This window comes from Wolffia australiana, chromosome 15 (assembly GCF_029677425.1).
Source record: "Wolffia australiana isolate 7733 chromosome 15, ASM2967742v1".
NCBI lineage: Eukaryota > Viridiplantae > Streptophyta > Magnoliopsida > Alismatales > Araceae > Wolffia > Wolffia australiana.
Window position 1 is genome coordinate 5,063,254 of NC_135849.1, and position 25,252 is coordinate 5,088,505.

At 40.4% G+C, this 25,252-nt stretch overlaps 4 protein-coding genes and 2 non-coding genes across 8 annotated transcripts; 4 read left to right on the top strand and 2 right to left on the bottom strand.

The window, feature by feature from the left end:
- Positions 1 to 748: 748 nt before the first annotated feature.
- On the top strand, positions 749 to 8,702 carry LRS1 (Transducin/WD40 repeat-like superfamily protein). 3 transcript variants are annotated; one of them, XM_078587920.1, is made up of 19 exons: positions 749 to 1,080; positions 1,669 to 1,762; positions 2,055 to 2,159; positions 2,225 to 2,383; positions 3,058 to 3,120; positions 3,201 to 3,290; positions 3,368 to 3,676; positions 3,756 to 3,853; positions 3,942 to 3,977; positions 4,083 to 4,203; positions 4,297 to 4,533; positions 5,147 to 5,242; positions 5,358 to 5,423; positions 5,515 to 5,553; positions 5,660 to 5,794; positions 6,681 to 7,042; positions 7,563 to 7,656; positions 7,752 to 7,925; positions 8,256 to 8,702. In XM_078587920.1, exons 3-19 carry the CDS (start codon positions 2,061 to 2,063, stop codon positions 8,352 to 8,354), a joined length of 2,277 nt encoding a protein of 758 aa, XP_078444046.1. In that variant the 5' UTR covers positions 749 to 1,080; positions 1,669 to 1,762; positions 2,055 to 2,060; the 3' UTR covers positions 8,355 to 8,702. The 3 variants fall into 3 exon arrangements, with proteins under 3 accessions (XP_078444046.1, XP_078444048.1, XP_078444047.1); XM_078587922.1 differs by having other exon boundaries at positions 1,711 to 1,762; XM_078587921.1 differs by having other exon boundaries at positions 749 to 958.
- A 293-nt stretch (positions 8,703 to 8,995) lies between these two features.
- On the bottom strand, positions 8,996 to 14,301 carry LOC144713336 (protein disulfide isomerase-like 2-3). The gene is made up of 9 exons (XM_078587923.1): positions 14,138 to 14,301; positions 13,481 to 13,639; positions 12,621 to 12,734; positions 12,270 to 12,427; positions 12,030 to 12,129; positions 11,089 to 11,265; positions 10,858 to 11,003; positions 9,868 to 10,014; positions 8,996 to 9,287 (listed from the first exon to the last, which is right to left on the bottom strand). Exons 1-9 carry the CDS (start codon positions 14,270 to 14,272, stop codon positions 9,107 to 9,109), a joined length of 1,317 nt encoding a protein of 438 aa, XP_078444049.1. The 5' UTR covers positions 14,273 to 14,301; the 3' UTR covers positions 8,996 to 9,106.
- TRNAR-ACG (transfer RNA arginine (anticodon ACG)) lies at positions 12,774 to 12,846 on the top strand. Its single transcript has one exon. It is a non-coding gene; the product is annotated as a tRNA-Arg (tRNA).
- Positions 14,302 to 14,614: 313 nt separating the features above from the next.
- On the top strand, positions 14,615 to 16,950 carry LOC144713027 (rRNA 2'-O-methyltransferase fibrillarin 2-like). The gene is made up of 7 exons (XM_078587494.1): positions 14,615 to 14,679; positions 14,924 to 15,210; positions 15,299 to 15,394; positions 15,486 to 15,563; positions 15,649 to 15,825; positions 16,547 to 16,615; positions 16,691 to 16,950. The coding sequence occupies exons 1-7, from the start codon at positions 14,664 to 14,666 to the stop codon at positions 16,865 to 16,867; spliced, it is 900 nt and encodes a 299-aa protein (XP_078443620.1). The 5' UTR covers positions 14,615 to 14,663; the 3' UTR covers positions 16,868 to 16,950.
- LOC144713378 (small nucleolar RNA snoR60) lies at positions 15,965 to 16,037 on the top strand. The gene has a single exon (XR_013584039.1). It is a non-coding gene; the product is annotated as a small nucleolar RNA snoR60 (small nucleolar RNA).
- On the bottom strand, positions 16,941 to 19,093 carry LOC144712628 (seed dormancy control protein). The gene is made up of 2 exons (XM_078586902.1): positions 19,024 to 19,093; positions 16,941 to 17,344 (listed from the first exon to the last, which is right to left on the bottom strand). Exons 1-2 carry the CDS (start codon positions 19,091 to 19,093, stop codon positions 16,941 to 16,943), a joined length of 474 nt encoding a protein of 157 aa, XP_078443028.1.
- Positions 19,094 to 25,252: the final 6,159 nt, after the last annotated feature.

A 25,252-nucleotide genomic window follows, 5' to 3' on the forward strand; every position in this document is an offset into this window, starting at 1 on the left:
CGATATCCGTCTATAAGGGGTTAGACAAATATCAGTATCGGATACCGAAGGTGGAGGGACGAGGCAGATACCAGATGCCGGATATCGGTTTTCGATATCCAGATGTCGGAGACGGATACCGGATGCCGGATATCGAAAACCGATATCACGATATCCGTACCGATATCGATAAGCTATCTATCTCACTCATTTATAATGAATGAAATATATTTTTATAAAAATATTGGTGTTGGATATCGAAAACCAATATCCACACCCGATATCTGATGTCGCCATCCTTCCCCCCGAGACGGAAACGGATCTCGACATCGAGATGGATATCAGTATCGGATATCGGCACTGTAGCAACCGATATCCGATATCTGGATATCGGAATGAGCGCATACCCGGAAATTGCCTTTTCAGTATCCGATACAGCATCCGTCCCGATACCGTCATCCGGTACCGGTATCGGGACGGGCGAACAATAATCCACATCATCATCCATCTTCTATTACACACCAACCGTCGCCCATCATCAATCATTCATAATCCACATCCATCATCCACCAAGTCCCATCCATCATCCTCCACCCATCATCAATCATCCATCATAGAGCATCTATCTTCTGTCATCCATCATCGATCATCTATCTGCGCCCATCATCCATCATCAATCATCTCTTATCCATCATCTGTCATCCATCATGACCCATCCGTCATCCGTCATCCGTGTTGAGCCTAAGTCAACGCGATAGTCGTCGTTTTTCAGGCCGCCGCGAGATAGATTTTCCTTTGCAAAGTTGCGAGCTTCATCTCTGCGATTTCGGCGAGTGGCGATTCTCGTCATCGCCGCGTTCCTTTTTGAACGAATCCCCTTCGTCAACCCTCGCACAGCGCGAGCTCGGCTTTCTCCTCCATCTCGGCCTCCCCCGTCGTCCCGATCTAGGGTTTCCGCCCTGTTCCGATACTCCAGAAGGTGTGCTAATCTCGATTGCTGATCGATTTGGTTGTCGGTGGATCGTGCTTCTTTTTGGTCGATGAATTGCGCTTTGGCTTGTTCTCCGTTTCTGCAGCGCATCTGGTAGTTTATCCGCCCAAGTAAGATCCCTCTTTAACCTCTGTAGGCTTGTTTTTTTTTGAATGGGGCGGGGCACTTCTTTGTGACATTTGCGGGTATCATCTGTTTTTTTGTTTCGTTTGCGCGTTTGTTTGAGAGGGAATTTTTGCTTATTTGGGCGCCGAGGGAGTTCAATCGATGGTTTTGTTGGCATTATCTGATTTTTTAGGGCGAATCTTCCTGCTCAATGGCCATGAGAAATTTGTGTCGGATTTTTCCCTGCGGCTGGCTATTGGAGTTTTTTTTTCTTGGAAATCCAATCTGCCAAAGATCCTCTCATTAACTAATGATTGATTATCATTTTTTCCTCAGACTCTACGATTTGCTGGGGATTTTTCGTGATGTACTCAATTGAACTCTTCCATCGGTTCTTAATTCACTCTCTACATTTTTGAAATGAGTATTTCCTCTATCGCTTCCCAAGTAAAAAACTCGCTGGTCTTTATACCGCTCTCTGAGCTCGTCAATCCAATATAGAAGCTCTCTGGCTTTTTTCTTGGATAACTTTATTATTCAAGCGATTGAAAATATAAATTAGAGATTTTCAACGTATTTTTACCTATTTGCAGTGAATTCGGCAAAAATGAAGACTGACTTGTTCGTTTGACCAGACGATTTGTATGACTTCATCGAACATTTGACTGTAGAAGGCAACAAACCCTGGTATAGCATGATGCCCTGAAAACCTTAATAATTTCAAAGTGCCATGCTTTAATTTCTCATTAGTTTGAGACTATCCATTCGGTAATGTAACCATAATTCTTTTATCCTCTCAATCCACCTGCAAAATCTTCTTCTCTCATCGTCATTGCTGATTGCAATGGTTTCTTTCCTTAATATTTAAGCTCTGCAACTGTATGCCTTGGGCATATTTTCTGAATTCCAGCATCAAGATGTATTGCACTGATACATTTTAATGAACCAACGAAGAATGTTTATGATAAATTTCTTGTAGGCTGCGATGCACCGGGTAGCCAGTACGGGGAATGCGTCAAACTCTTCCCGTCCTCGGAAAGAGAAACGACTCACTTACGTTTTGAATAGCACAGACGATTCAAAGGTTTTACCAATTTCCTTGCCTTTTAGTTTGCAGTAATTTATTTAAAAAGTTGCATTTACCTGCAGCACTGTGCTGGAGTCAATTGCTTGGCTCTTTATAAACCTCTCTCTTTCGAGACTTCGGATTATTTGTTCACCGGTAGTCGAGATGGGACCCTCAAAAGGTGGGCGTTGGGTGATGATACCGCAACTTGCTCTGCAACGTTTGAATCTCATGTTGACTGGGTATGTCTCTTTCCTAATTCTGATGGTTTTACACCATCATTTATTTTTTTTTAAATTTCATTAATGTTGGTTTTATTTCTCTCTCTCTCTCTCTCTTTACACCATCTTATTTGCCTTGGTGTTATTATCTATGAGAATATAATGGATCTGAGTGAGAGATAGACAGTGAAATCTATTGATTGCCGTCCTTATGGGAGGATAATAGGTATTTAAAGTGATGCCACTCTAGTTTTAAATGACTGAATTAACCCTGACTGGGTTAGTGGATCCTCAAATAAGTTGGGAAATTATTCTAGGAGTGGTGGACAATATCTTATTAAAAAATTCTTCAAAAAAAATATTCTTGAAATTGCAATCAGCATCATGGAATCTATGTTTCCTACAAAACACTGTAACTTTGACTCCGAATCATGCTCAAATTTCTGATGAAACATGGGATTACTCTCCTGAATCCAAGTAACATTAAAAGAAGTGACGGGTATGGCTTCCGAGTACATCTGATTCTTGGGTTTTTTATTTTTTGAGCCCCACTTTTCATTTTATTTGAAATTTATGCCACCGATTTCTCTAAAGCTTGTTACTCTGTTGGAATTAGCTCAATTAAACCCCTCCATGAGCTATTCCTTGTTCCTTAACTGCTTCACTTCACATAAACATGCTCCTTCGTTGAGCAGGTGAATGATATCGTGCTTGTGGGTGACAAACTGGTGTCTTGTTCCTCAGACACTACTATCAAGGTTCAATATCATTTAAATTTCACCTTGTTTTATTGTATATTTATTATAATAAATTGTACGGTCCTTCCATTCGCCACTAGGTTTGGAACTGTTTGTCCGAATCAACATGCGTCAGGACTCTACGCCAACATTCTGACTACGTGATATCCCTCGCCTTTGCGGGAAAAAATGTAATGTACAAATGATTAACCTTGTGATTCCCTATCAAAGTTTCCGATTTTGATTTATTCTTAGCCTCGCATTGTAGAATAACATAGTGGCCTCTGGGGGGCTCGGCGGCGAGGTCTTTATATGGGATATTGAAGCAGCAGTTGTCCCTGTGAGCAAGTCTGTCGACCTAACAGAGGAGGAGAGTTCAAATGGAACTACCGTTTCTGGAAATTCGGGAATTCCCGTTTCTACCCTTCGCTCAATCAATTCTAGTAGCAGCATTTCTGCTCACGCCACACAATCTATTGGTTACTCACCGGTTACTGTCAAAGGTCATAAAGATTCAGTCTATGCTCTTGCAATGAATGATTCCGGCACCTTACTCGTCTCTGGAGGAACTGAAAAGGTATATATTTTTTTTGTTTTTTGTTGCCCTTTTAAGGTTATCATGCGTTTCCCCCTTTATTATTAATGTTTATGTTTAGGTGATACGAGTCTGGGACCCAAGAACTGGCTTAAAGAACATGAAGATGCGGGGCCACAGCGATAACATCCGAGCTCTGCTTTTGGATTCTAGTGGCAGGTATATAGTTTTGGCCCTTATTTATTCATATTTATTTATAAAAATTTCAAACCATTTTCTGAAACAAGCCCTTTTTTTAATGGTGCAGGTATTGTTTATCTGGTTCGTCAGATTCTATGATACGGTAATTTCCCTATCGGACAAGCTTGCCTAATCGTCCCTGCTAGTGTTTTCGAGTGTGTTAATCTGGATTTTATTTATTTACTAATAATTTATCTTGATACTGTAGGCTGTGGGATCTTGGTCAGCAGCGATGCATTCATTCATATGCTGTGCACACTGATTCTGTCTGGGCGCTGGCCAGCACACCAAATTTCAGTCACGTTTACAGCGGGGGTCGTGATCTTTCTGTATGTCATTCTTTCATTAATTTATTCAGTTTAAATTAATTGATTTTTCCCCTGAAGGCACTGATGGTTGAATTATGCAATTATCCATTTCAGCTTTATTTGACGGACTTGACCACCAGAGAAAGTCTTCTGCTCTGTAAGGAGGAGCATCCCATACTGCAATTGGCGTTAAAGGACGACGACGTGTGGGTTGCCACTACTGATTCCTCTGTGCATAGGTGGCCTTCAGAAGGGTTAAATCCTCAGAAACTTTTTGAGAGGGGGAATTCGTTTTTAGCTGGCAATTTGTCGTTTACTCGGTCAAGGACCTTCACTGAGGGATCTTCACCTGTGAGTATAACTGTTTCTTTAGTTCTTTATTTCCTTAATATTATCTGCAATTTACTTGGTCGCTGATTGGAGACGTAATTCCTGGTGAAATGTTTAAAATTGTTGGTAGCCGAGTGATATTTGAGACGGGCAAAAGTTTAATTTGTTGTGGAAGTGATAAGGGCGTTCGCATGATGGTGACTCGTGTGGCACGTGTTTAGGAAACTATAAATAAGGCAGGAAGTTTTGGCGAGAAGTTATGTGCAGTGAATCGATTTTCAAAAATCGAGGGTTGCGGCTGGGAGATACTCCTGGCATACAGAGGGAGGAAAATTCGATTCTATCGCTGTCAATTGTTCCTATTTTTTTTTTTTTTTTATCGATCTACTGGTTCAAATAGCAGACATATGGTCTTATTGATCTTCCAGAAATTTCTCATGGCTTTTAATTTCGGGTGTATCAATGGTTTTTTGAATTTGATCAATGTTCTCACAAGATCTCAAAATTTATTTTGTTGATTTTGTCTGCTCTGCTTTTATGTCTGGCAACTGTTTCTGTTTGTCTGTTCTTTGGGAAATCTCATGCTTCATGCTTATCTGAAACTCTCTTGTTTTGGATGACGATTTGTCTTTAGGATCCTGTTTACACAGAGCCATCTTTCACTATACCAGGGACCCCTGGGATCGTTCAGCACGAGATTTTAAACAATAGGAGGCAGGTCTTGACTAAGGTGGTGATCATATTCATATGTTCGCTCTCTTTTTGTTATTATTTGACCTCGACTTGAAAATATTTGAAAATATTTTTTTGAGAGAATTTTTGATTGTTTGTGTTCTTATCGTCAGGATGCCGCAGGCTCAGTCAAACTCTGGGAGATCACTAAAGGAACTGTGGTTGAGGATTACGGAGAGGTTTCTGTTGTTCTTGCTCTGATTTGTTTCAAAATAAACGTCCTCGTTGATTACGGGAGAGTAGCTAACACCCTACTTGTATTTTATGCAGGTTTCTTTCGATGAGAAGAAAGAAGAACTCTTTGAAATGGTACGAGCAAGCTGGACTATTCCGTCTCTTTTCTGTTGCTCACATGCTTTTTATGCAGATCTCATGATATCTGAATTTATTTTTGGAACTGTTTTTGCAATTCTAGGTAAGCATTCCAGCTTGGTTCACTGTAGATACTCGTCTAGGGAACTTGTCTGTGCATTTGGATACGCCACAATGCTTTTCTGCCGAGATGTATGCTGTTGATTTGAACATCCCTGGAGCATCAGAGGAGCATAAGGTGCTTGTCTTTATTCACTTCTCTATTTCCTTCTTTTTTGTGATTTTTTTCCTTTAAAATTTGGACATCAAATCGAATATGCAATTATTAATTGCACAAAATAACAACGAAAATAAATAATTTACCCTAATAGAAGATTGAGATTCACTTTCATCCTTTTAAAGCTGTCTTTTAATTCTTTCAAAATAAAATGCTTTCTCTTAATTCCTGTCTTTTTGTGATATTATTTCTTTATGGTTGAGCATCATATTGAATATGTCATTATTAATTTTACAAGTTATCAACACCAAGTGAAATAGATAATTTGCTGTAGAAGTGGAGACTGAAACTTAGTTTCATTCTTTTAATGCTTTCTTCCTACTCCTGCCTATTTCTGATATTTTTCTTTACAATTGAATATCAAATTATCGTTCAAAAAAAATAATTTAATATCTAAATTCTACATTGTCTCTACATTGCTCCCGACCTCCGCAAAAAAAAATGGTATTGGATAATTTACAATAAAAAAGATGAGCACAATTCAGCTTTGTTCTTGTAATTCCTGCCTTTTTTGCGATCATGTTTCATTCCATTGAATATGTAATTTACTAATTTCGTAATTCTTCAACACATCGCCCGAGATTTGTCCAAAAATTAGCAAGGAAATTTATATTTTTGTGTAAAAAGGAAACGAAATATCAACTGGTTGATTTACGAGATAACCATCAAAGGGTGCTTTTTTTCCTCAATCTTACAGGATAATGAGGTGTAAACAAAAGCAATTCGTTTGTATTTAATTTTTTGAAGAAATTAAGGAGGATCACCCAAAATTGGATCGCGGTTGCTGTTCTTATTGCAATCTTGTTACTGGTGTAATTTGATCCTTTAATTTTTGATATCCCTGCAGATCAACCTTGCTCAAGAGACTCTGCGCGGTCTACTGTCTCCCTGGTTGGCCAAGAGAAAACAAAGATCCTCTGGGCCGCAAGTCTCCGCCAACGGCGGCGATCTACCATCGGGAAAAGACGCAACAAAGAATCATTCTCACTCTAATGAGGTGGATGACGGTGTCGAAGGCCAAAGCGCGGTTCTTCCAGCATTCGAGTTTTCTAGGGTTTTTCCTCCTTCCATTATCACCGAAGGCTCTCAGGGAGGACCCTGGAGGAAGAAACTCACTGAGCTGGACGGCTCCGAGGACGAGAAGGATCTTCCGTGGTGGTGCCTTGACAGCGTGCTGAAAAATCGGATGCCCCCTCGAGAAAATGCAAAGTAATTTACCAATTCTCTCTCTTTCCTTCTTTTATTAACGAAAAAGACAGGTCTTTTCTACCTTCACTCTCTTCATCACTGATGAATGGTCGGAATATTTTTAGAAAATAAACCTGAGTTTTTGATGAACGGTTGGAAAACTTGATTTGGCGTTACCTTTTCTAAATTTAACTGGCCCTCGTCAGCTTTTATTTCCAGAGCAGAAAATAAATAGAAGTCACGAGCCTTATAGGCAAGAAATAATCGAGATCCACCAGTTTTGCTGGGAATCTTAGTAGATTAGCGAAAATTAAGGAAAAAGTTGTCCAAACTTGTGGCTGCGGCCACCGCTGGTAAACACTGGCTATAAATAGTAATGACGATTTTCTGTTCTATACCTCTCATTTCTTGCGTACATGAAAATTTCTGCATCTGTTTAGACGCCAGAAACTTATAGATATTGTTACCCAGATCTTATAACGATCATTACTGATATCTTAAAATCGTCATTACCAAACTGAGACCGCTTCCTTTTTTTCAGGTGCAGTTTTTATCTACACCCGTATGAAGGTTCGAGTGTACAGGTGCTCACCCAGGGAAAACTTGTTGCCCCGCGGATATTGCGAATTCATAAAGTAAGTATAAACGTTAATAATTCCAATTCGCAATTTATCTTCATCAGTATGAGACATTTGCAAGGATTCATTTTTTTCTCCGGGTTGTTTTGCAGGTGATTAGTTATGTCGTGGAGAAAGTTGTTTTGGATACGCCCCAAGAAACAGGGAGTGGGAACGTGGCACTCTCCTCCGCTGCGTTATCTCCGGCTCCGTCTCAGCTCTCTCCTGGTGGCTCAAAGCCGTGGCAGAAGCTTAAACCCTCCATAGAAATCCTGTGTAATAATCAGGTATGATGTTCTTAATTTTTTTATTTTCAAAAAAATAATTTCTTACGAGTTAGTTTCGGGCAATTGTTTTCAATAGCATTACTGTTTTGCGTGAAGGAGCAAGCGCCAAGTAGCTTAGAAATTGGGGGTTTCATCTTGAGCTTAAAATCATGCTATATTTAATATTCATTAACACCCATCCATGATAATTTGTTTCTTTCCTTTTTTCGACGGCTTCTCGCCGGAATTTCGGTGAATTTAGATACTTGTCTAGAAATACATTCACATGGGATTGTTAAAAATCTTAAACCTAGTTTTTTAAAACATTTGATTTCCCTCTTAATTGATCAGGTTCTGTTGCCTGAAATGAGCTTGGCGACTGTGAGAGCTTACATTTGGAAGAAGCCGGACGACCTCGTCCTCAACTATCGGATCCCACTTTCGACGTAAATCCTTTCCGGATCGTGCTTTCGGGAAGCCCATAATCCACGTGTCAAAAATCTCGCCACCTCGGCAGCCAGCTGGATCATGCGTGTACGACGTGGCGGCCGAGTCAGCCCCTAACTTTTTGTGTCATTACCCATGTTCATATCCTGTTTATTGGAATAACTCTGGGAGCCTAATAAGTCAACGGCACAGACGTTGACCTGTCAAAGCTCACTCTCTTGTATCAATTTTGATAATTATGTACTTTTAAGGTTGACTAAGTCAACTCTACGGTGATTGACCTGGTCAACTCTGGGAAAGTTGACTTAGTCATCTTTTATTGAAAAGAAGTCAGCAGGGTTGCTTTGGCTATTCCTTTTCTATTGAAACCAATTCTAAACTCCGCCAGACGACGCATCATAAACTCACTCATGATAATTATGTACTTTTAAGGTTGACTAAGTCAACTCTACCGTTATTGACCCGGTCAACTCTGGGACAGTTGAATTAGTCATCTTTTATTGAAAAGAAGTCAGCAGGGTTCTTTGGCTATTCCTTTTCTATTGAAACCAATTCGAAGCTCCGCCGGACGACGCGTCATAAACTCACTCGTGGTAACCAGTGATGGCGTTAACTCTCACATCGGTTTCTTGTTCAACCGGCCGTACTTGTGATGGTTCTCAGGATCGAATTAAGCTCACTTAGGTCAACGTGGTCTCGAGATTGTTCTACGGAAGCCGGCGGGCCGGGGGGGTTTGACTGGGGGTGGGTCAACATTAGAGCTCGTCGTTGACAGGGGTGTCATGGTCGTCGGCCATGAGCTCTTCGAGGGAGAACTCGTCGGAGTCGACGACTTGACCGTCCTGGCCGTCCCATGGCTCGGTGGGGACCACCTTGAGGGTGCCCTCGAAGGCCAGGTTGCCTTTGCCCCCTCTCCCTGCCTCCTTCACAAATTCACTGCCAAAGACAGAGCGACTAGTGAGCCAGGAGAGAGAGAGGGAGGGGGGGGGAAGAGAGAGAGAGAGAGAGAGAGAGAGAGAGAGAGAGAGAGAGAGAGAGAGAGAGAGAGAGAGAGAATTGATAGAGAGATAGATATATATAGATTGATAGAGATATATATATATATATATAGATTGATAGAGAGAGATATATATGTATAGATTGATAGAGAGAGAGATAGATATATATATATAGATTGAGAGAGAGAGAGAGTGGAAAGAGATCGACAGGGAGATGAAAATGAGAGAGAAGAGAAGAGGAAAGAGTGAGACATGGAGATGGGATACACATATATATATAATGTGAAAGAGTGAAAGAGAGAGAGAGAGACAAAAGGAGGAAGAGAGAACGAGAGAGAGAGAAGAGAGAAGAGAGAAGAGGAAAGAGAGAGACATGGAGATGGGATACATATATATATATATATATATAATGTGAAAGAGTGAAAGAGAGAGATGGGGGAGAGAAGAGAAAAGAGAGAAGAGGAAGAGATAGAAAGGAGAAGGGAGATGAAGAGAAAGAGAGATCAAGAAAGACTTACACTATCTGGTCGAGCTGGAAGGCGCTTTTGAGAGGGGCGTAGGCGCCCTTCTTGATATTGAGGGCGAGCAGGGCCGGGTAGCCGTAACCCCCCACGCCCAGCTGCTTCTCCAGTTCAGCTTGCTTCCCCGCAGCCGCCCACACGTAGCTGCACCCCACCACCACATTTCCCCACACATCCAAACTCAGTGTCACTCATCAACAAACAAAATCCCACTTTTCAAAAAAAAAATCAAAAACAAAATCCCACTTCCACTTATCCACACTTACTCCAGAGAAGTGAAAATGTCAATATTTTTCAACACAAAAAAAGTAATTTTTTCTTCTCATTTAACATTGATGTTCTTCACCCGGGGTTAGACATGGTCGTTCTGTTCTTTTCGTGCGAATTTGTGCGAATTGTTCGTTCTGTTCGGTTTTCCGAACAGAACAAAAACAAATTCGAACAGAACATCGCACTGACTTGTGTGCGGTTCTTTTGTTCGCTTTGTGCGAATTTTGTTCTAGTTTTGTGCGAATGTGCGAATTTTGTTCGTTTTTGAAGAAAAAAAAGAACAGAACAAAGAACAAGGCCCTGTGCGGTTCTTTGTGCGAATTTTTTTTTTCGTTTAAAACGAACAGAACAGAGTGACCATGTCTTCCAGGGGATGCTCAATTGGTTGCTTTTCATTTTTTCTGCTCATGGAGATGGAAAAGTTCATGAAATACAATTTCTAAACCACTTTTTGCTCGTGAGGAAGGAAGAATTCATAATTACCAGTTTTTGCTAAAAAATAAAAAATAATAATAAAAATTACCAGTTTTTGCTTGTACAGATGGAAGATGTCATAAATCAAATACAGTTCAGTCCTTTTTACTTTCTTTGCTCCTAAAGACGGAAGAGTTCATTGATAACATATTTCTCTTGAAATTTCGATTTCATAAACTTTTTTTTTTTGCTCGCAAGATGGAAGATTCATGAATGAAAATTGAGAGAAAACGAGGAGCTCACCTGTAGGGGCTTCTCTTGAACTTTTCGGCAACGGAGAGAAGAGTACTGATGTATTTGTTCCTTCCCTCAGCTTTAGAGTCCAATATATCCGGGAGAAAAGCCACGAAACATATCGCCGCCGGAGCACACTTTGCCTCCATGATTTCCTAATAATATATATTTAAAATTTAGATAAATGTTTTAAAATCAGTAATTTTTTATTAAATATTTTCTTTTTTTATCGTTCATTACCGGGCCGGTCAGCTCTGAGACCTCCGGTGGTGCCATGTTGGACTCCAATTGCTCAAGTGCAAACGACTCTATCGCGGACGCAGTCCTCGCTCCTTCGTATGGCTGAGGGCTGTCCTTGTCATGGCCAAATACCAAAATTGTTGGAAATCCTTGCACGTTGAACCTGCTCATCAGAGACTAGAGAGGAAAATAAATCAGAATAACGGTGATAATTTAAGATTAGATATACTGAGACATTTTTATTTTTTTTCCTTATTATTCTTTTATTTTAATTTATTACTTACTTTTAATTTTATATTATATGATGGTCATCATGAGCAACCTAAGGCAGTAGCAGAGAATTTAAAAAGAGGACATGAATCATCCCATAAAGGATTCTGCAACAACAATGATGATGGCGAAGAGATGACAACGATGACGATGACAAATCATCATCATCAATCCAGTGCGTGTAATCCTCATCATCATCATCTATCAGTTGATGAAAAACTGTCAACATCATCATCATCATCTATCAGTTGATGACAATCTGTCAACATCATCATCATCATCCTCTTCGTCGTCATCAATAGGGTTCTAAGATAAGATGTATGTACTCATGTCATCTTCATCCAGTTTCCAAGAACCAAAATTGCCGTCTTCATTGTTCAATCTAAACTTGGATAAACCTGACAACGGTAAAATTTGCAGATGTAGAAGACAAATAAGTCACTAAACAGGAGATCAGCATTTAGTAGTGACATCATCATCGTCATCTGGTTTCCATGATCCGACATCGTCATGCTTCATTTCAGTTCATCATTGTCATCATTATTTGTTCAAGTAAAACATGGACAATTATGAAAAAATTCTTGGATGAAGATTACGATGACAAAATTTTCATCTCCCACTAAATCGAAGCATTAAACAGGAGGTTTACATGACCCGTTAATAGAACTTACTTTTTCAGCGTCGCAATCTACGTGTCCCAGCTTCACCTTCCCCTTGAGGTTATTTGAAGCCCTTTTCCACTCCGGTGCCAGCTTTTTGCAATGTCCACACCTGAAAATTTATAATCAATTGAATTAATAAATAAATTTACTAATTCAATTTATTAATAATTTGTCATCCAAGGGAATTGACGAGGAAAAAAAAACAAAAAACATGGAATAATTCTTAGTATCTGGGACATGAATGATTACCAAGGAGCGAAGAATTCTACTATCCAGAGGTCTTTACTTTTTATAACGAGATCGTCAAAATTTTGAGAATTCAACTCTATGGATGAGCTAGTTTCTGTTTTTCCGCTGGATCCTCCAGTTGGTTTTCCATCTAATCTTTCCTTCAGGAGAGACTTGACCTGTCCGCAGAAAAAATTAATTCAAGTTATATTTGTCAGTTTTCGATTTCCAAGGGATTAGAAAGCAAAAAATAAGCCTTATTTTCGTTTTTTGAATTAAAAGAAACCAATAAGGATAACCTAAAAAACAGATCTATTTCTAAAATCCAAAATAGCGATGTAAATCCCAATGAAAATACTATCGTAAGGAAACCTGCTTCAGAGCAAACTCCACAATTGGTTTAACGTCCCTTGCGCCTTGATAATCTACTGGAGGCTTTCCAGGAGAGAATACTTTGATTGTGGGAAATCCTTTGATTCCATATTCCTGCAGCCAAAAAAGAAGTCATAAATCAACGCCAACAATGACTCCATGGCCCAATGGATAAGGCGCTGGTCTACGGACCCAGAGATTCTGGGTTCGATCCCCAGTGGAGTCGACAAATCATTATTTTATTTTTTTCTTCAAAAAAAAAATTTTCAAGTTAGAAAACTGTATTCAATCGCTGAATTTTTTTTATTCAACTTGTAAGCTGGAAAACTTGTATTCAATCGCTGAAAAGCTCAACAATCGTTAAAGTTGAAGAAATAAAATCAAGACTGTCGATTGTCCTTGTGGAGTATCTTAACCCGAATACGGAAGATTCAAGTCGTTTCGATCTAACCCGGAATTGATCGATCTAGGCATGAGCAAGAGAACAAAATCATAAATTTATCCACAAGATCGGAAGACATTTCTTCTATCAATCACTAAAAATGAACAATTAGAATTAAGATAGTCGATAATATTTAACGAATATCTTATCCAGAAGGTGAGAGCTTCAATTCTCGCCGACCTAACCCAAAATTGATCGTCCTACACCCGAGGAGGTGGAAGAAACCAGAAATTTATCCGCAAAACTTAGCAGATGTTTCTAACGTTTCAACCAAATAATCAGTTACGAGGTTTATACAGTTCAAGTCTTTGAAAATATCGTTTGAATCGAGAAACAAAATCGAGAAATGTAATTCCCAAGGAAAGAAATCGATTTAACGGTGAGAATTTCTACTTGAACGAGGGTAAAGGAGAAAAACCTGAGCAAGAGCCTTGTGCTCGTCAGCATCAAGAGCAGCCACAGTGGCTACCCCTTTGAGGACTGTTGCAGCTCGCTCCCACGCTGGCGTCAGCGCCTGGCAATGACCGCACCACGGCGCGAAAAACTCCACCAGCACCACACCATTAGAATTCAAAACCTGAAATCAAACAATCCACGTAAATAATCATCAAATTTCAACCAGGTCAAGCAATCCACGTTGCAAGAAAATCAAATATCAAACACACCAAGCAATCCACGACACACAAAAATCAAATGTCAACAGATCGAATAATCTACGCCAGAAAATGCTGCACAAGTGGAGATTTGATCCAGAAGTGATCAGAAAAACAACCAAATATCAAATGTCAACCAGATGAACCAATCCACATAAAAAAATGCTACACAAGTGTAGATTTGATCCAGAAGTGATCAGAAGATCAAACAATCCACGAAAAAAAAATCAAACATCAACCTAATCAAGCAATTCACGTCACAGAACACTACACAAGTGGATAGGTGATCCAGAAGTGATCAGAAGAGCACGCAATCCACGGCAAAAAAAATCAAATATCAACCATATCAAGCAATAAAATCACAAAAAAATGATACAAAAGTGTAGATTTGATCGAGAAGTGGTTAGAATAAGTGGCGGCACCTTCGATTTGAAGTTGGAAGGAGTGAGCTGGACAACGGGAGACGACGAAGTGTACAACGCCGCCGCTGTCTTAGCCAAGACGAAGATCAAGATGAAGCTCACAACATTGGCAATCCGCTCGGTTCGTCGCCTCATTCTTCCTCTTCTTCTTCTCCTTCTTCTTCTTCTTCTTCTCTCTCATGGCGGTTTTAAAGCGGAATCGTGCGCCTACGCGTGTTCTGACCAATAGGATTTCTCCACGTGGACAAACATTTATCGGATTCTACGGATCTCAGCCCGACCCGTTAAGCAGCGTCTCTGGATTTAAATTCCATAGTCGACGAATCAGATTCATCCACGTGGACAACGGATCCCCCCGATCCGTTAAGAGCCTCGATGGGCCATCCCTTGTTAGCCCAATATAAGCCCATTAACTACCCGGTAACTCCCTTAAACCCTAACCGAAACTCTATAAATACTGCACTCCTCTTCAAGTGTAGAAACCCTCCATTCTAAAACCCTAAAGCCTAGTCTCTCTCGGAGCAAGATGCGGCCCCCCAGAGGTGAGATCGATCCCAATCCTTCCTCTTCTTCTCCTTCAATCCAATCTTCTTCTCGTTCTTCAATCCAATCTTCTTCCTGTTCTTCAATCCAATCTTCTTCTCCTTCAATCAAATCTTCTTCTTGTTCTTCAATCCGATCAAATTATTCTTCAATCCAATCTTATTATTCTTCTTTTTCGATCCAATATTGCATCGATTTCCGCCATTGTTTGTTCGAAGATCTGAGCTCGAATGTACTTTTAAGGAAGAGGATCGTTCGGAGGCGGCGGAAGAGGCAGAGGTGGCGGAGGACGCGGAGGCGGCCGTGGCGATGGCGGAGGCCGTGGTCGTGGCGGAGGACGCGGCGGTGGTCGCGGTGGCGGTCGTGGCCGAGGTGGCGGCCGCGGTGGAATGAGAGGAGGAAGTAAGGTCATTGTTGAGCCCCATCGCCACGCAGGCGTGTTCGTTGCAAAGGGCAAAGAAGACGCGCTCTGCACCAAGAACTTGGTCACCGGAGAGTCAGTCTACGGAGAGAAACGTGTAGCAATCCAGGTGAAACCCTCATTTTATTACTCCTTCCTGTTCTTTTGCTCATTGCTTTGAATCAGTTTGAAAATTTTCATCAAATGATTTTAATCAGAACGAGGATGGAACGAAAACGGAGTACCGCGTGTGGAATCCGTTCCGTTCTAAGCTTGCTGCTGCAATCTTGGGCGGTGTGGACAACATTTGGATTGTAAGTGTTGATCTGTATAACTGTTCTATAGTTTTTGCTTCAATGTTAAATTATTTACCATTGCTAAATTATCCCTTGTTTTTAATTTTAGACTCCTGGGTCTCGAGTTCTATACTTGGGAGCCGCGTCTGGGACGACTGTTTCTCACGTCTCTGACCTTGTTGGGCCGGTACGATTTTTCAATGACTCTTATTTTAATCTATTTTTGTGGGTAGAACGCTTGAAATTTGATTTATCTTGTTGATGATTTGCAGACTGGGGTTGTCTACGCTGTTGAATTCTCTCACAGAAGCGGTAGAGATTTGGTGAATATGGCTAAGAAACGTACTAATATCATCCCCATCATTGAAGATGCAAGGCATCCTGCGAGGTACCGAATGCTGGTTAGCATGGTAGATGTTATCTTCTCAGATGTTGCGCAGCCTGACCAGGTACGCTGCAATACTTTTCATTTATTATTTTATGTTGGTTTTTGTCGGTTTTATTTTTTTATTTTTTTTTGCTTCATGCGTTGCCTTGGAGAACTTACCCATTTATTTTTTCTTCATTCACTCGGATTTCTATTTAAAGTAGCAGAGGATGAGTTCTTGGATTCCCCTGCAGTACATTACGATGGGTGATGAGACTCCAAGATTCTGATGCTCTTGATCCCGTTCTTCATCGATTATAATTAGAGTGTCTTTTGTTTTATTCTTCTGCTATTGTCTACTTTTTTCCATTTTTATATGATTTTATGAGATCGCCTATCTATTATTAGATAACTATAAGCTTGTGTCCTTTTTTCAGATAATCAGTGCGTTTGATATTTGATTAGGACTTGGCTGATGATGCATGCAAAATCTTATCCTACACTCTGAACATTCATTGTGGAGAACTTTGCTATTTCATTTCACTGATGCCAATCTTATTCTTGTTTTAAAAATATAATCGGCATTCGATATTGGGTTTTTAGTTATTAATGTTGCAAATTGCAATGGCAGATGATGCATGCGAAATCTTATCCTACACTCTGAACATTCGGTGTGGAGAACTTATCGTCATTATACTGATGCCAACTTACTAAAAAATACATTTTTTCCCTACTGGGATAATCTCAACAAAATTTCTCGTGAGAAAATTCTCTTTTTCTCTTGGTTTTTTCTTGGCCTGCAGGCAAGAATTCTCGCTCTCAATGCCTCTTACTTCCTGAAGAACGGCGGTCACTTCGTAATCTCCATCAAGGTAAAGAATATATATATTTTAATTTTTATTTTTAATGAATTTGCGGTAAGTTGAACGTGAGATCATGTTATGCAGGCGAATTGCATAGACTCCACCGTGCCGGCGGAGGCGGTGTTCGCGCAGGAGGTTAAGAAGCTGCAGGCGGACCAGTTTAAGCCCGCGGAGCAGGTTACCCTGGAGCCGTTCGAGCGCGACCACGCCTGCGTCGTCGGCGGCTATCGTGTACCCAAGAAGCAGAAGCCCGCAGCTTAACTTGCACCTTCTCGGATGCACACTCTCCCCCAGAAGATATTTTTATTATCTAGATACCCTCCTTAATTCTCTTTTAGCCCCTATTTGATATATCCTTCAGAGCGTGGCCGAAGCCCTCAAGCCTGCGGAGGAACTCCGCCGCTTGTTGACCATTCAGCACGCGATGGACCGCGATCTCCACCGCCACGTGTCTCAATCTTTGCGCTTCTTTCGCTAGGTTGGCGAGTGCTGACTTGGCGTTGGTGTCCACGTGGAGGAGTGACGTGGAGCGGAGCCCGGTTAGTTTTTCGTCTAGGAATGCCTCCTCGGTCTTGAACCGGCGGATCGCCCGGTCCAGGAAGCGGCGGCAGTACCGGTTCGGCCCGGCCGGTTCGCCGGCTAGAAAGGGAGCGATGGAGAGAATGGCGGAGGGCCGCCAGCCGCCTAGCCACGTGGCGGCGGCGACTATGAGCGGTGGCAAGTCCGTGGGGCGACTATCTGGGACACGTGGCGTTTAGAGACTGGCTTAGAGACTTCTGCCGATCGACAGTTTGCTGAGTTGTTAGAGAAGGAAGGTACCAAGAAAGAGAGAGAATATGGGGAGAGAGAAAGATACCGAAAAAGAGAGAGAATATGTGGAGAGAGAAAGATACCCAAGAAAGAAAGGGAGAATATGGGGAGAGAAAAAGATACCCAAGAAAGAGAGAGAGAGAGAGAATATGTGGAGAGAGAAAGATACCCAAGAAAGAAAGAGAGAATATGGGGAGAGAGAGATACCCAAGAAAGAAAGAGAGAATATGGGGGAGAGAGAGAGATACCCAAGAAAGAAAGAGAGAATACGGGGGAGAGAGAAAGATACCCAAGAAAGAAAGAGAGAATATGGGGAGAGAGAGAGATACCCAAGAAAGAAAGAGAGAATATGGGGAGAGAGAGAGATGACCAAGAAAGAAAGAGAGAGAATATGAGGAGAGAGAAAGATACCCAAGAAAGAAAGAGAGAATATGGGGAGAGAGAAAGATACCCAAGAAAGAAAGAGAGAGAGAGAGAATATGTGGAGAGAGAAAGATACCCAAGAAAGAAAGAGAGAATATGGGGAGAGAGAAAGATACCCAAGAAAGAAAGAGAGAGAGAGAATATGTGGAGAGAGAAAGATACCCAAGAAAGAAAGAGAGAATATGGGGAGAGAGAGATACCCAAGAAAGAAAGAGAGAATATGAGGAGAGAGAGAGATACCCAAGAAAGAAAGAGAGAGAATATGTGGAGAGAGAAAGATACCCAAGAAAGAAAGAGAGAGAAATTGTGGAGAGAGAAAGATACCCAAGAAAGAAAGAGAGAGAATATGGGGAGAGAGAAAGATACCCAAGAAAGAAAGAGAGAGAGAGAATATGTGGAGAGAGAAAGATACCCAAGAAAGAAAGAGAGAATATGGGGAGAGAGAAAGATACCCAAGAAAGAAAGAGAGAGAGAGAATATGTGGAGAGAGAAAGATACCCAAGAAAGAAAGAGAGAATATGGGGAGAGAGAGATACCCAAGAAAGAAAGAGAGAATATGGGGAGAGAGAGAGATACCCAAGAAAGAAAGAGAGAATATGGGGAGAGAGAGAGAGATGACCAAGAAAGAAAGAGAGAGAATATGAGGAGAGAGAAAGATACCCAAGAAAGAAAGAGAGAATATGGGGAGAGAGAAAGATACCCAAGAAAGAAAGAGAGAGAGAGAGAATATGTGGAGAGAGAAAGATACCCAAGAAAGAAAGAGAGAATATGGGGAGAGAGAAAGATACCCAAGAAAGAAAGAGAGAGAGAGAATATGTGGAGAGAGAAAGATACCCAAGAAAGAAAGAGAGAATATGGGGAGAGAGAGATACCCAAGAAAGAAAGAGAGAATATGGGGAGAGAGAGAGATACCCAAGAAAGAAAGAGAGAATATGGGGAGAGAGAGAGAGATGACCAAGAAAGAAAGAGAGAGAATATGAGGAGAGAGAAAGATACCCAAGAAAGAAAGAGAGAATATGGGGAGAGAGAAAGATACCCAAGAAAGAAAGAGAGAATATGGGGAGAGAGAAAGATACCCAAGAAAGAAAGAGAGAATATGGGGAGAGAGAGATACCCAAGAAAGAAAGAGAGAATATGGGGAGAGAGAAAGATACCCAAGAAAGAAAGAGAATATGGGAAGAGACCTTGATAGCCGTCGTTGTCATCATCGATGCCGTCTTGGTGGTCTTCGCCATCATCGTTGGTGTTGTCCATATTGGGGTGGGGGAAGAGCGGAAGGGTGCCTTGTTTTGCCAATGTAGATGAACAATAATCCAAGAAACAGAGAGAGAGAGAGCACTTGAGGAGTGTATGTAGAGAGAGATAAATATATATATATAGAAAGAAAAAGAGAAATTGATAAGAAGATACTTAACACATACATAAATACATATATGTTGGATGGAAGGCTGTGACTTGTTCTCTCTCTCTCTCATACCACTGATAAAACTTTTGTTTCTACTATAACTTGTTTATGATGCATTTAAAGTCTGAAACAAATACAAACTGTGAAATTACACTAACTTATGTCAATGACAATATTAAGATCATCTGGGGAACACCTTCCCAGGATGAATGCAGATACTTGGATTCTTCATCCTGTCACATAATTTGGATCCTTTATCTTTATTTCTTTTGAGAATGTAGAATTAAGTGCTCTCAAAGAACTCAACTGTATATGTAGATTTTTAACGATATATTTTCAATTCCTTTGGTGGGAATTTTAAGATTTAATCATTTATACTTATTAAGACATTTTAATTTTATTTTACCATAACTGCATATATATTATCTTACGTTCCATTTGATTATTCTTTTAGCTTATTAGTTTCTGCAGTTTAATACTATTTTGAATTCCCTTTCCTCTCTACTATTTGATTCTCTCCCCATTTTATTATAATTTTTTCTCCATTCTCTAAATCTCATAATCCTCTTCTTGATCTCTGAATTTCCCATTTTCTGGCCAAAGTTTAACTATTCTTTTTCATGTTTCTCTCTCGCTATCTCCCCATAACTTTGCTTTTTTTCCTCTAATTTTTTTCAAATCTCTCTTATTTTGACGGGATTTCTCTTACATCTATTTTTCTCTCCATCTCTATCCCTGGATCTAACATTCTCTCATTCTCTTTGTTCTCACTCCCAAATTTCTCCTTTCCCTCAAATTTTCTCTCTCTTTCTTTTTCTCACATTCTGATCTTTATATTTTCCTAAAAAATGAAGAAACAAGCCTTATTTTACGCAGAAACAAAAAATAAACAACATAAGTGCTCTCCCTCCCTCTGAGGAAATAATTTCTTGTTGCTTGATGTTATTATTATTTTGCGCATTTTGAGAATTCTTCCCAAACCTTTAATACTGCAATCAATGCTTTTATAGATTTACTGTCACATGTATTCTCTAGAGCTGATAGTGGGAATATCAAGTGGGGTTTTAGTGATGGCGAGGACGCCAACACTTCAACATCGAACGCGTCACCACGGTCAACCGGAGTCAACACGCCCGCTATGGACCACGGTCAACCAGAGTCAACCGAAGTCAACATGCCACAACCGTCGACAAGCACGTCTCCACCCACGCACGTCCCTACGCGCATCACGACACGACGCTAGAGGCAGATCCACAACTGCCCTTTGGCGTGACACGACATACATCTTTATTTTCTCGTCATTTTCTCTTTCCTCCAAGGCCTATATATAGGCCATTGTTTTCAAGAAACATCAGGCAGTCATTAATTCAAGAATTGAGTTTTGTTAACTCTTCTTGGAGGACTGCCCAGCCTCCCCTGTCCCTCTTAACCCTAGCCTTCGTCGTCGCCGCCGCCGCCGCCGCCGCTGCCGCTGCCGCTGCCGCCGCCGCCTCGCGACGTCGGCCTCCCGTCTCCTCTCCATTCTCTCTCTTTCTCTCTCTCTCTCTCTCTCTCTCTTTTTCTCCCTCTCACCCTCTCTCTCGCCCAAGGCTGCCCAGGTAGCCCGCCAAGGGGCCACCCAGGCTGCCCGCGCGCCGCCCGCGCGCCGCCCGAGGCAGCCTTCGCCAGGGCCGCCCGAGGCCGCATTCCGGCTGCCCCTGTCCGGACGCCGTCTGCGCTTCAATCCGTGCGCGCTGCGCGCGCTCGGGTGCGCTCCGCCGCACTCCACGCACTCCGCGCGCACGCAGGTGTTCGCACACGCTTGACGTTGCGCCCACGACAACCGCACTCAACCAGGGCCGTTCAACGCCCGGAACGTCCAGCCTCATCCTCGTCCAGTGGGCCGCTCAACGCCCGGATTCGCCCAGCTTCGTCCCGATCAGAATTGCCCGCAACCTCTTCACGAACTACGGTGCCGAGGTACGCCTGAACTTTTTGGTGTCAAAGTGTTCCTTGTTCAGTGTTTTCCCGAGAAGTTTCCACCGGCGTCAGATTTAGATTTGGTTTGATATTCTATCTCCTCTCTCCTCTTCTCGAGTATTCCCTTGCGACGTGAATTCGGGTATTGATTTCGGTGCTTAGGCATCGTCGCGGTGGGGGAAGACAGTACTCCCGCCCTCGAAAAGGGTCGGAGCTGCACCACCAGATTTTCATCGGTTTTTAAATCCAAATTCGATCGTGAATTTCTGTGGGCTGTTTTATCCCTACCTATAATCCGCCTATTACCCATACCTGTCGTCAACCCATCCATCCCCTCAGTCACCTTTTCCTTAGTTGTCCTACGTCATTTATTCAATCAAAAAGTGTAGAAACAAATTTTTTGACTTCAGTCACGTTAAAGTAGTCTAAAGATAATTGAGTTTTTTCTATTGCGTCTGAATTCATTCATTTTTTTTATAATATTAAATAATAATATGCTTCATTGAATGAGGAGATATTTCAAAATTTTTGAGTAAATTTTTACTCAGTTGAATTATGATTTTATGCTGGATCTTTAAGTAGAAGGCTTAAATCTTTGAATTGGAATTGTAAAAGAAGGCATCATTGTTTTGTTTGTCACTTTTATGGGCTTTATTAAAATATTTAATAATTGATTTATCTATTAATTAAGGGTGAAATAATTAAGTTCTAATTATTGATTTTTAGAGTAAAAGTCTGAATAATATATTTTTTATGGAAATTTCAGAAATCATATTCGTAATGAAAAATATTTTTAGGTCCAAAATATATATATTTGGAAGTTTCTGAAACTTAATTCAAATAAATATGAACTTTATAACTACAAATATGTAATCTGGAATTATTAAGGCTGTAGTTCTATTATAATATATTTTATGAATTTAAATCACGCTCCTCGATGTGTCCCCATCAGCCAATCAGTGATCCCTACTAATGATTATCAGTGATAATAATTGTGAAAAGGTGCCATTAAAGCAGTACAAAAGGTGATGCTATAATTGGCAATCACAATATTATGTCTTCTAAGTTTTTTAGTGTGCAGGAACATGTGGTCCATTGAAAAAATGGTTGAGTACAATCATAATGAATGCGAGGTAAGAGTAAGATATGCTGAGGTATCATAAATATTAGTGATTTAATTTTCCACAAAGGCTATGCAAATAAGGGAAAACTACAGCAAAATGTTGCCTTAATACTGGTGAAAAGGAAAAATGGATTTTTGTGGTGTTTGAAAGTAGTGTAATCTCATCACCAATAAATACCAAAAAACATATATTTTTTCTTAATTTGTTCAGGTACATGAGTCATATGGGAAACATGACAGTAACCAATGACACGCCACCCAGGAAAATAGATTGAAGATGGACCAAAAAACTACCCAATCATCAGAAAAAAATACTCAATGAAAATGAGGAAGTGAAACCCCTAACCGATGCAGCTGCAACACTGATAAGGATAGATAAAAAATACAGAAAATAAATGGGGCATTTTACAGAATACTGTAACATTAATATTTCATGGTCTAGAAGGCCGGTTGAGCTAAACTTTTGAGTTCATTCCCATATTTCTCCCCTCTATCCATCTATGACTTTAGATCCATAAGAGGGGGAGGAGGCAATAAATGATGTAAACATCATATTTGAAATAATTTCTTACATTTATATGCTTAGAGAAAGAGAATGATTTGGAGATCCATCGAGGTGCCTTGGTGTTGTTGGTGGATTGAAGAGATGAAATGAAGAAGAGGAGGAGCTCACCTGCATCTACAAATCTCTAGGGTCCTACCAGAGAAGGACATGGTCATTGGAGATCTATGTTAGAAGATAGATTATAAATTGAAGGTTGGGGTCGTATGTATTTTCTGATTAAACAATAACAGGGGTGAGTGATAGTCAATGATCATAAGTCTGAGGATATTAAATGGATTTTCATAAGCATATTATATGACGATTACATCCCTTCTAATGACATCTCGAATGATTTTAGGGATGCTTATGCGATGTAAAAGAAGAAAAAATTTTGATCAGCAAAGGAAGGACACTCAGGTAACACTTCTGGTTAGATGAATAAGAAATTTCATCATTGACCTGCCATGCTGGCCACCTTGATGAGAGATGTACTGGTGCCCACCAATGGATGTACTTGCCTAAATGCTAGGATGCTCGGTCAGGCTTCATCATTCTATGCAGCTAAAAAAAATAAAAATATAATAAACTGCGAAAATTGGATTCGTTCAAATATGAACTTTTATATAAAACCATTATGAAAGGTCTATTCTGAATTGACTTGACTTTTTTACATTTGACTTAAAAAAAAAGTCAAAAGTTTAAGAAAATCTATCCTAATAGGGCTTAAAATGAAAAATGTGTCAAAGGGAAGTGGCAAAAACTGTGTCAAGTTTGCGCAACTCAAATCAACTTAAAATAAATTAAAATCCATATATTTACAACCTCCTTTGACGGTTAGGGGTGTTAAGGTGTCCCAACCCAAGGATAAAGGGGTTAAATGGAAGGAATAAGATATATTAGGCATAGAGCTCCCTTATCCTTTTACACAAATTCTACGTTCATTCCCAGATCTGGCACTAGTTGAAGAGGAAATCCATTGTCCTCCGTAAAATGGATGAAAAGATGAGTAAAATAAGTTGACAATAAAGTAGAGTTATTCATGAAGTAATGTGATGCGATGAAACCCATTACACCTCGTGAAAATAAAAACTAACATGCTATTTTTAATTTTTTTCATGTATTATTAAATTTTATTTTAATTAAAATTGTCATAAATGCATGCTATTTTTGCTTAAAATAATTATTTTTATTTTTATGATGAAAATTTTATTTTTATATGATTTCTGGTATTATGATAGAAACTTGTGATCTTAAATTTGTAAATAAAAAATTGTTTACAAGTCAGAATATATACTTTCGGATTTATTTAAATATTTTAAGGATTTATATTTTCAGAATGGTATCATGATCATTTTACATGGATCACATCCATGATTTCTTGGATCCTAGAGCGAGCCGACTCGAGCTACTCAAATGTGTAACCTCTAGATGTATCCACACGATCATCGGCATGTCGGATCTCCTACTTCTCATTGAAGGGCCTCTTTCTACCCCATTACTATCGTTACGTCATCCCAATCACATTGGGCATGGAGAGGGTGTGAGGGGAGAACGGAGAAGGAGGGGAAGGCCCCCTGAACAATTCTGTCCTGGGTGAATTTCGTTCAGGGACTTTATTTATTTATACTAAGTGGGTGTTTTTCATAAAACCCCCAAATCTTAAGTATATCTTCTGACATCCAAAAGACCATTCTCGTGTGACTCTCTAGGCCCATGTATCGGTTTAGTTAACGACTCTAGAAGCCCAATAACCTTTATTGGCCTTCCAAATTAATTAAATATATCATTATATAGATTAATTAATTTCAGATTGATTTAACCCAATCAATAGGTCGAGCCTCCAACATGTGGGGTGCCAAGCTACACCTCGTGTTCTAGAAGATACAAAGGAGTGTGTATCGACTCACTTCATGGAACATGTTCGACATAAGTTATAGTGTATGTATAGTCCCTCATCCACTTGACGCTCCTTGGATGACTTAGGGTATGGTCTACTGTCAAACCCTAATCGATCATCTGAGTTAGTACTGATACATTCGAAAATCATCAGAGAACTCTTCTTTGATATTTCACTGCCTTGGCCAAGGACTTCATCACATCATCTTCCTTGAGCTGTCACATCTTATACCGAGGGTGGATGATCCCATCTTGACCACTCAATCGGCTTTGTGAACTTCTTGATATACCCAAACTAAGACCGTTTAGTGATCCCATCTTAGAGACTTGTTGGCCATAGTCAAAGTACAGTTGTTCGTCCACAAGGCGTCTTTGGTGTCTCAGGTCTAAGGACCACTTACACAACCATGACGTGAATCGACCTTATTGACAGTTAGGTATAATACCATTCAAGGATTCGTACGGATCAATTCAGTGAACTCTTTC

What these genes read in the sequence shown, in the direction of transcription:
- LRS1 (XM_078587920.1), top strand. Translation starts at nt 2,061, where the DNA reads ATGCACCGGGTAGCCAGTACGGGGAATGCGTCAAACTCTTCCCGTCCT. An exon ending in ATAGCACAGACGATTCAAAG is followed by an intron (nt 2,160 to 2,224) that starts GTTTTACCAATT and finishes ATTTACCTGCAG; the next exon opens with CACTGTGCTGGAGTCAATTG. An exon ending in CCCCCTCGAGAAAATGCAAA is followed by an intron (nt 7,043 to 7,562) that starts GTAATTTACCAA and finishes CCTTTTTTTCAG; the next exon opens with GTGCAGTTTTTATCTACACC.
- LOC144712628 (XM_078586902.1), bottom strand. Translation starts at nt 19,093, where the DNA reads ATGGACAACACCAACGATGATGGCGAAGACCACCAAGACGGCATCGAT. An exon ending in TGACAACGACGGCTATCAAG is followed by an intron (nt 17,345 to 19,023) that starts GTCTCTTCCCAT and finishes CACGTGTCCCAG; the next exon opens with ATAGTCGCCCCACGGACTTG.
- LOC144713027 (XM_078587494.1), top strand. An exon ending in AGAAACGTGTAGCAATCCAG is followed by an intron (nt 15,211 to 15,298) that starts GTGAAACCCTCA and finishes GATTTTAATCAG; the next exon opens with AACGAGGATGGAACGAAAAC. An exon ending in ATGTTGCGCAGCCTGACCAG is followed by an intron (nt 15,826 to 16,546) that starts GTACGCTGCAAT and finishes CTTGGCCTGCAG; the next exon opens with GCAAGAATTCTCGCTCTCAA.
- LOC144713336 (XM_078587923.1), bottom strand. Translation starts at nt 14,272, where the DNA reads ATGAGGCGACGAACCGAGCGGATTGCCAATGTTGTGAGCTTCATCTTG. An exon ending in TCTCAGAGCTGACCGGCCCG is followed by an intron (nt 11,004 to 11,088) that starts GTAATGAACGAT and finishes ATATATTATTAG; the next exon opens with GAAATCATGGAGGCAAAGTG. An exon ending in TTCCAGCTCGACCAGATAGT is followed by an intron (nt 9,288 to 9,867) that starts GTAAGTCTTTCT and finishes TGTCTTTGGCAG; the next exon opens with TGAATTTGTGAAGGAGGCAG.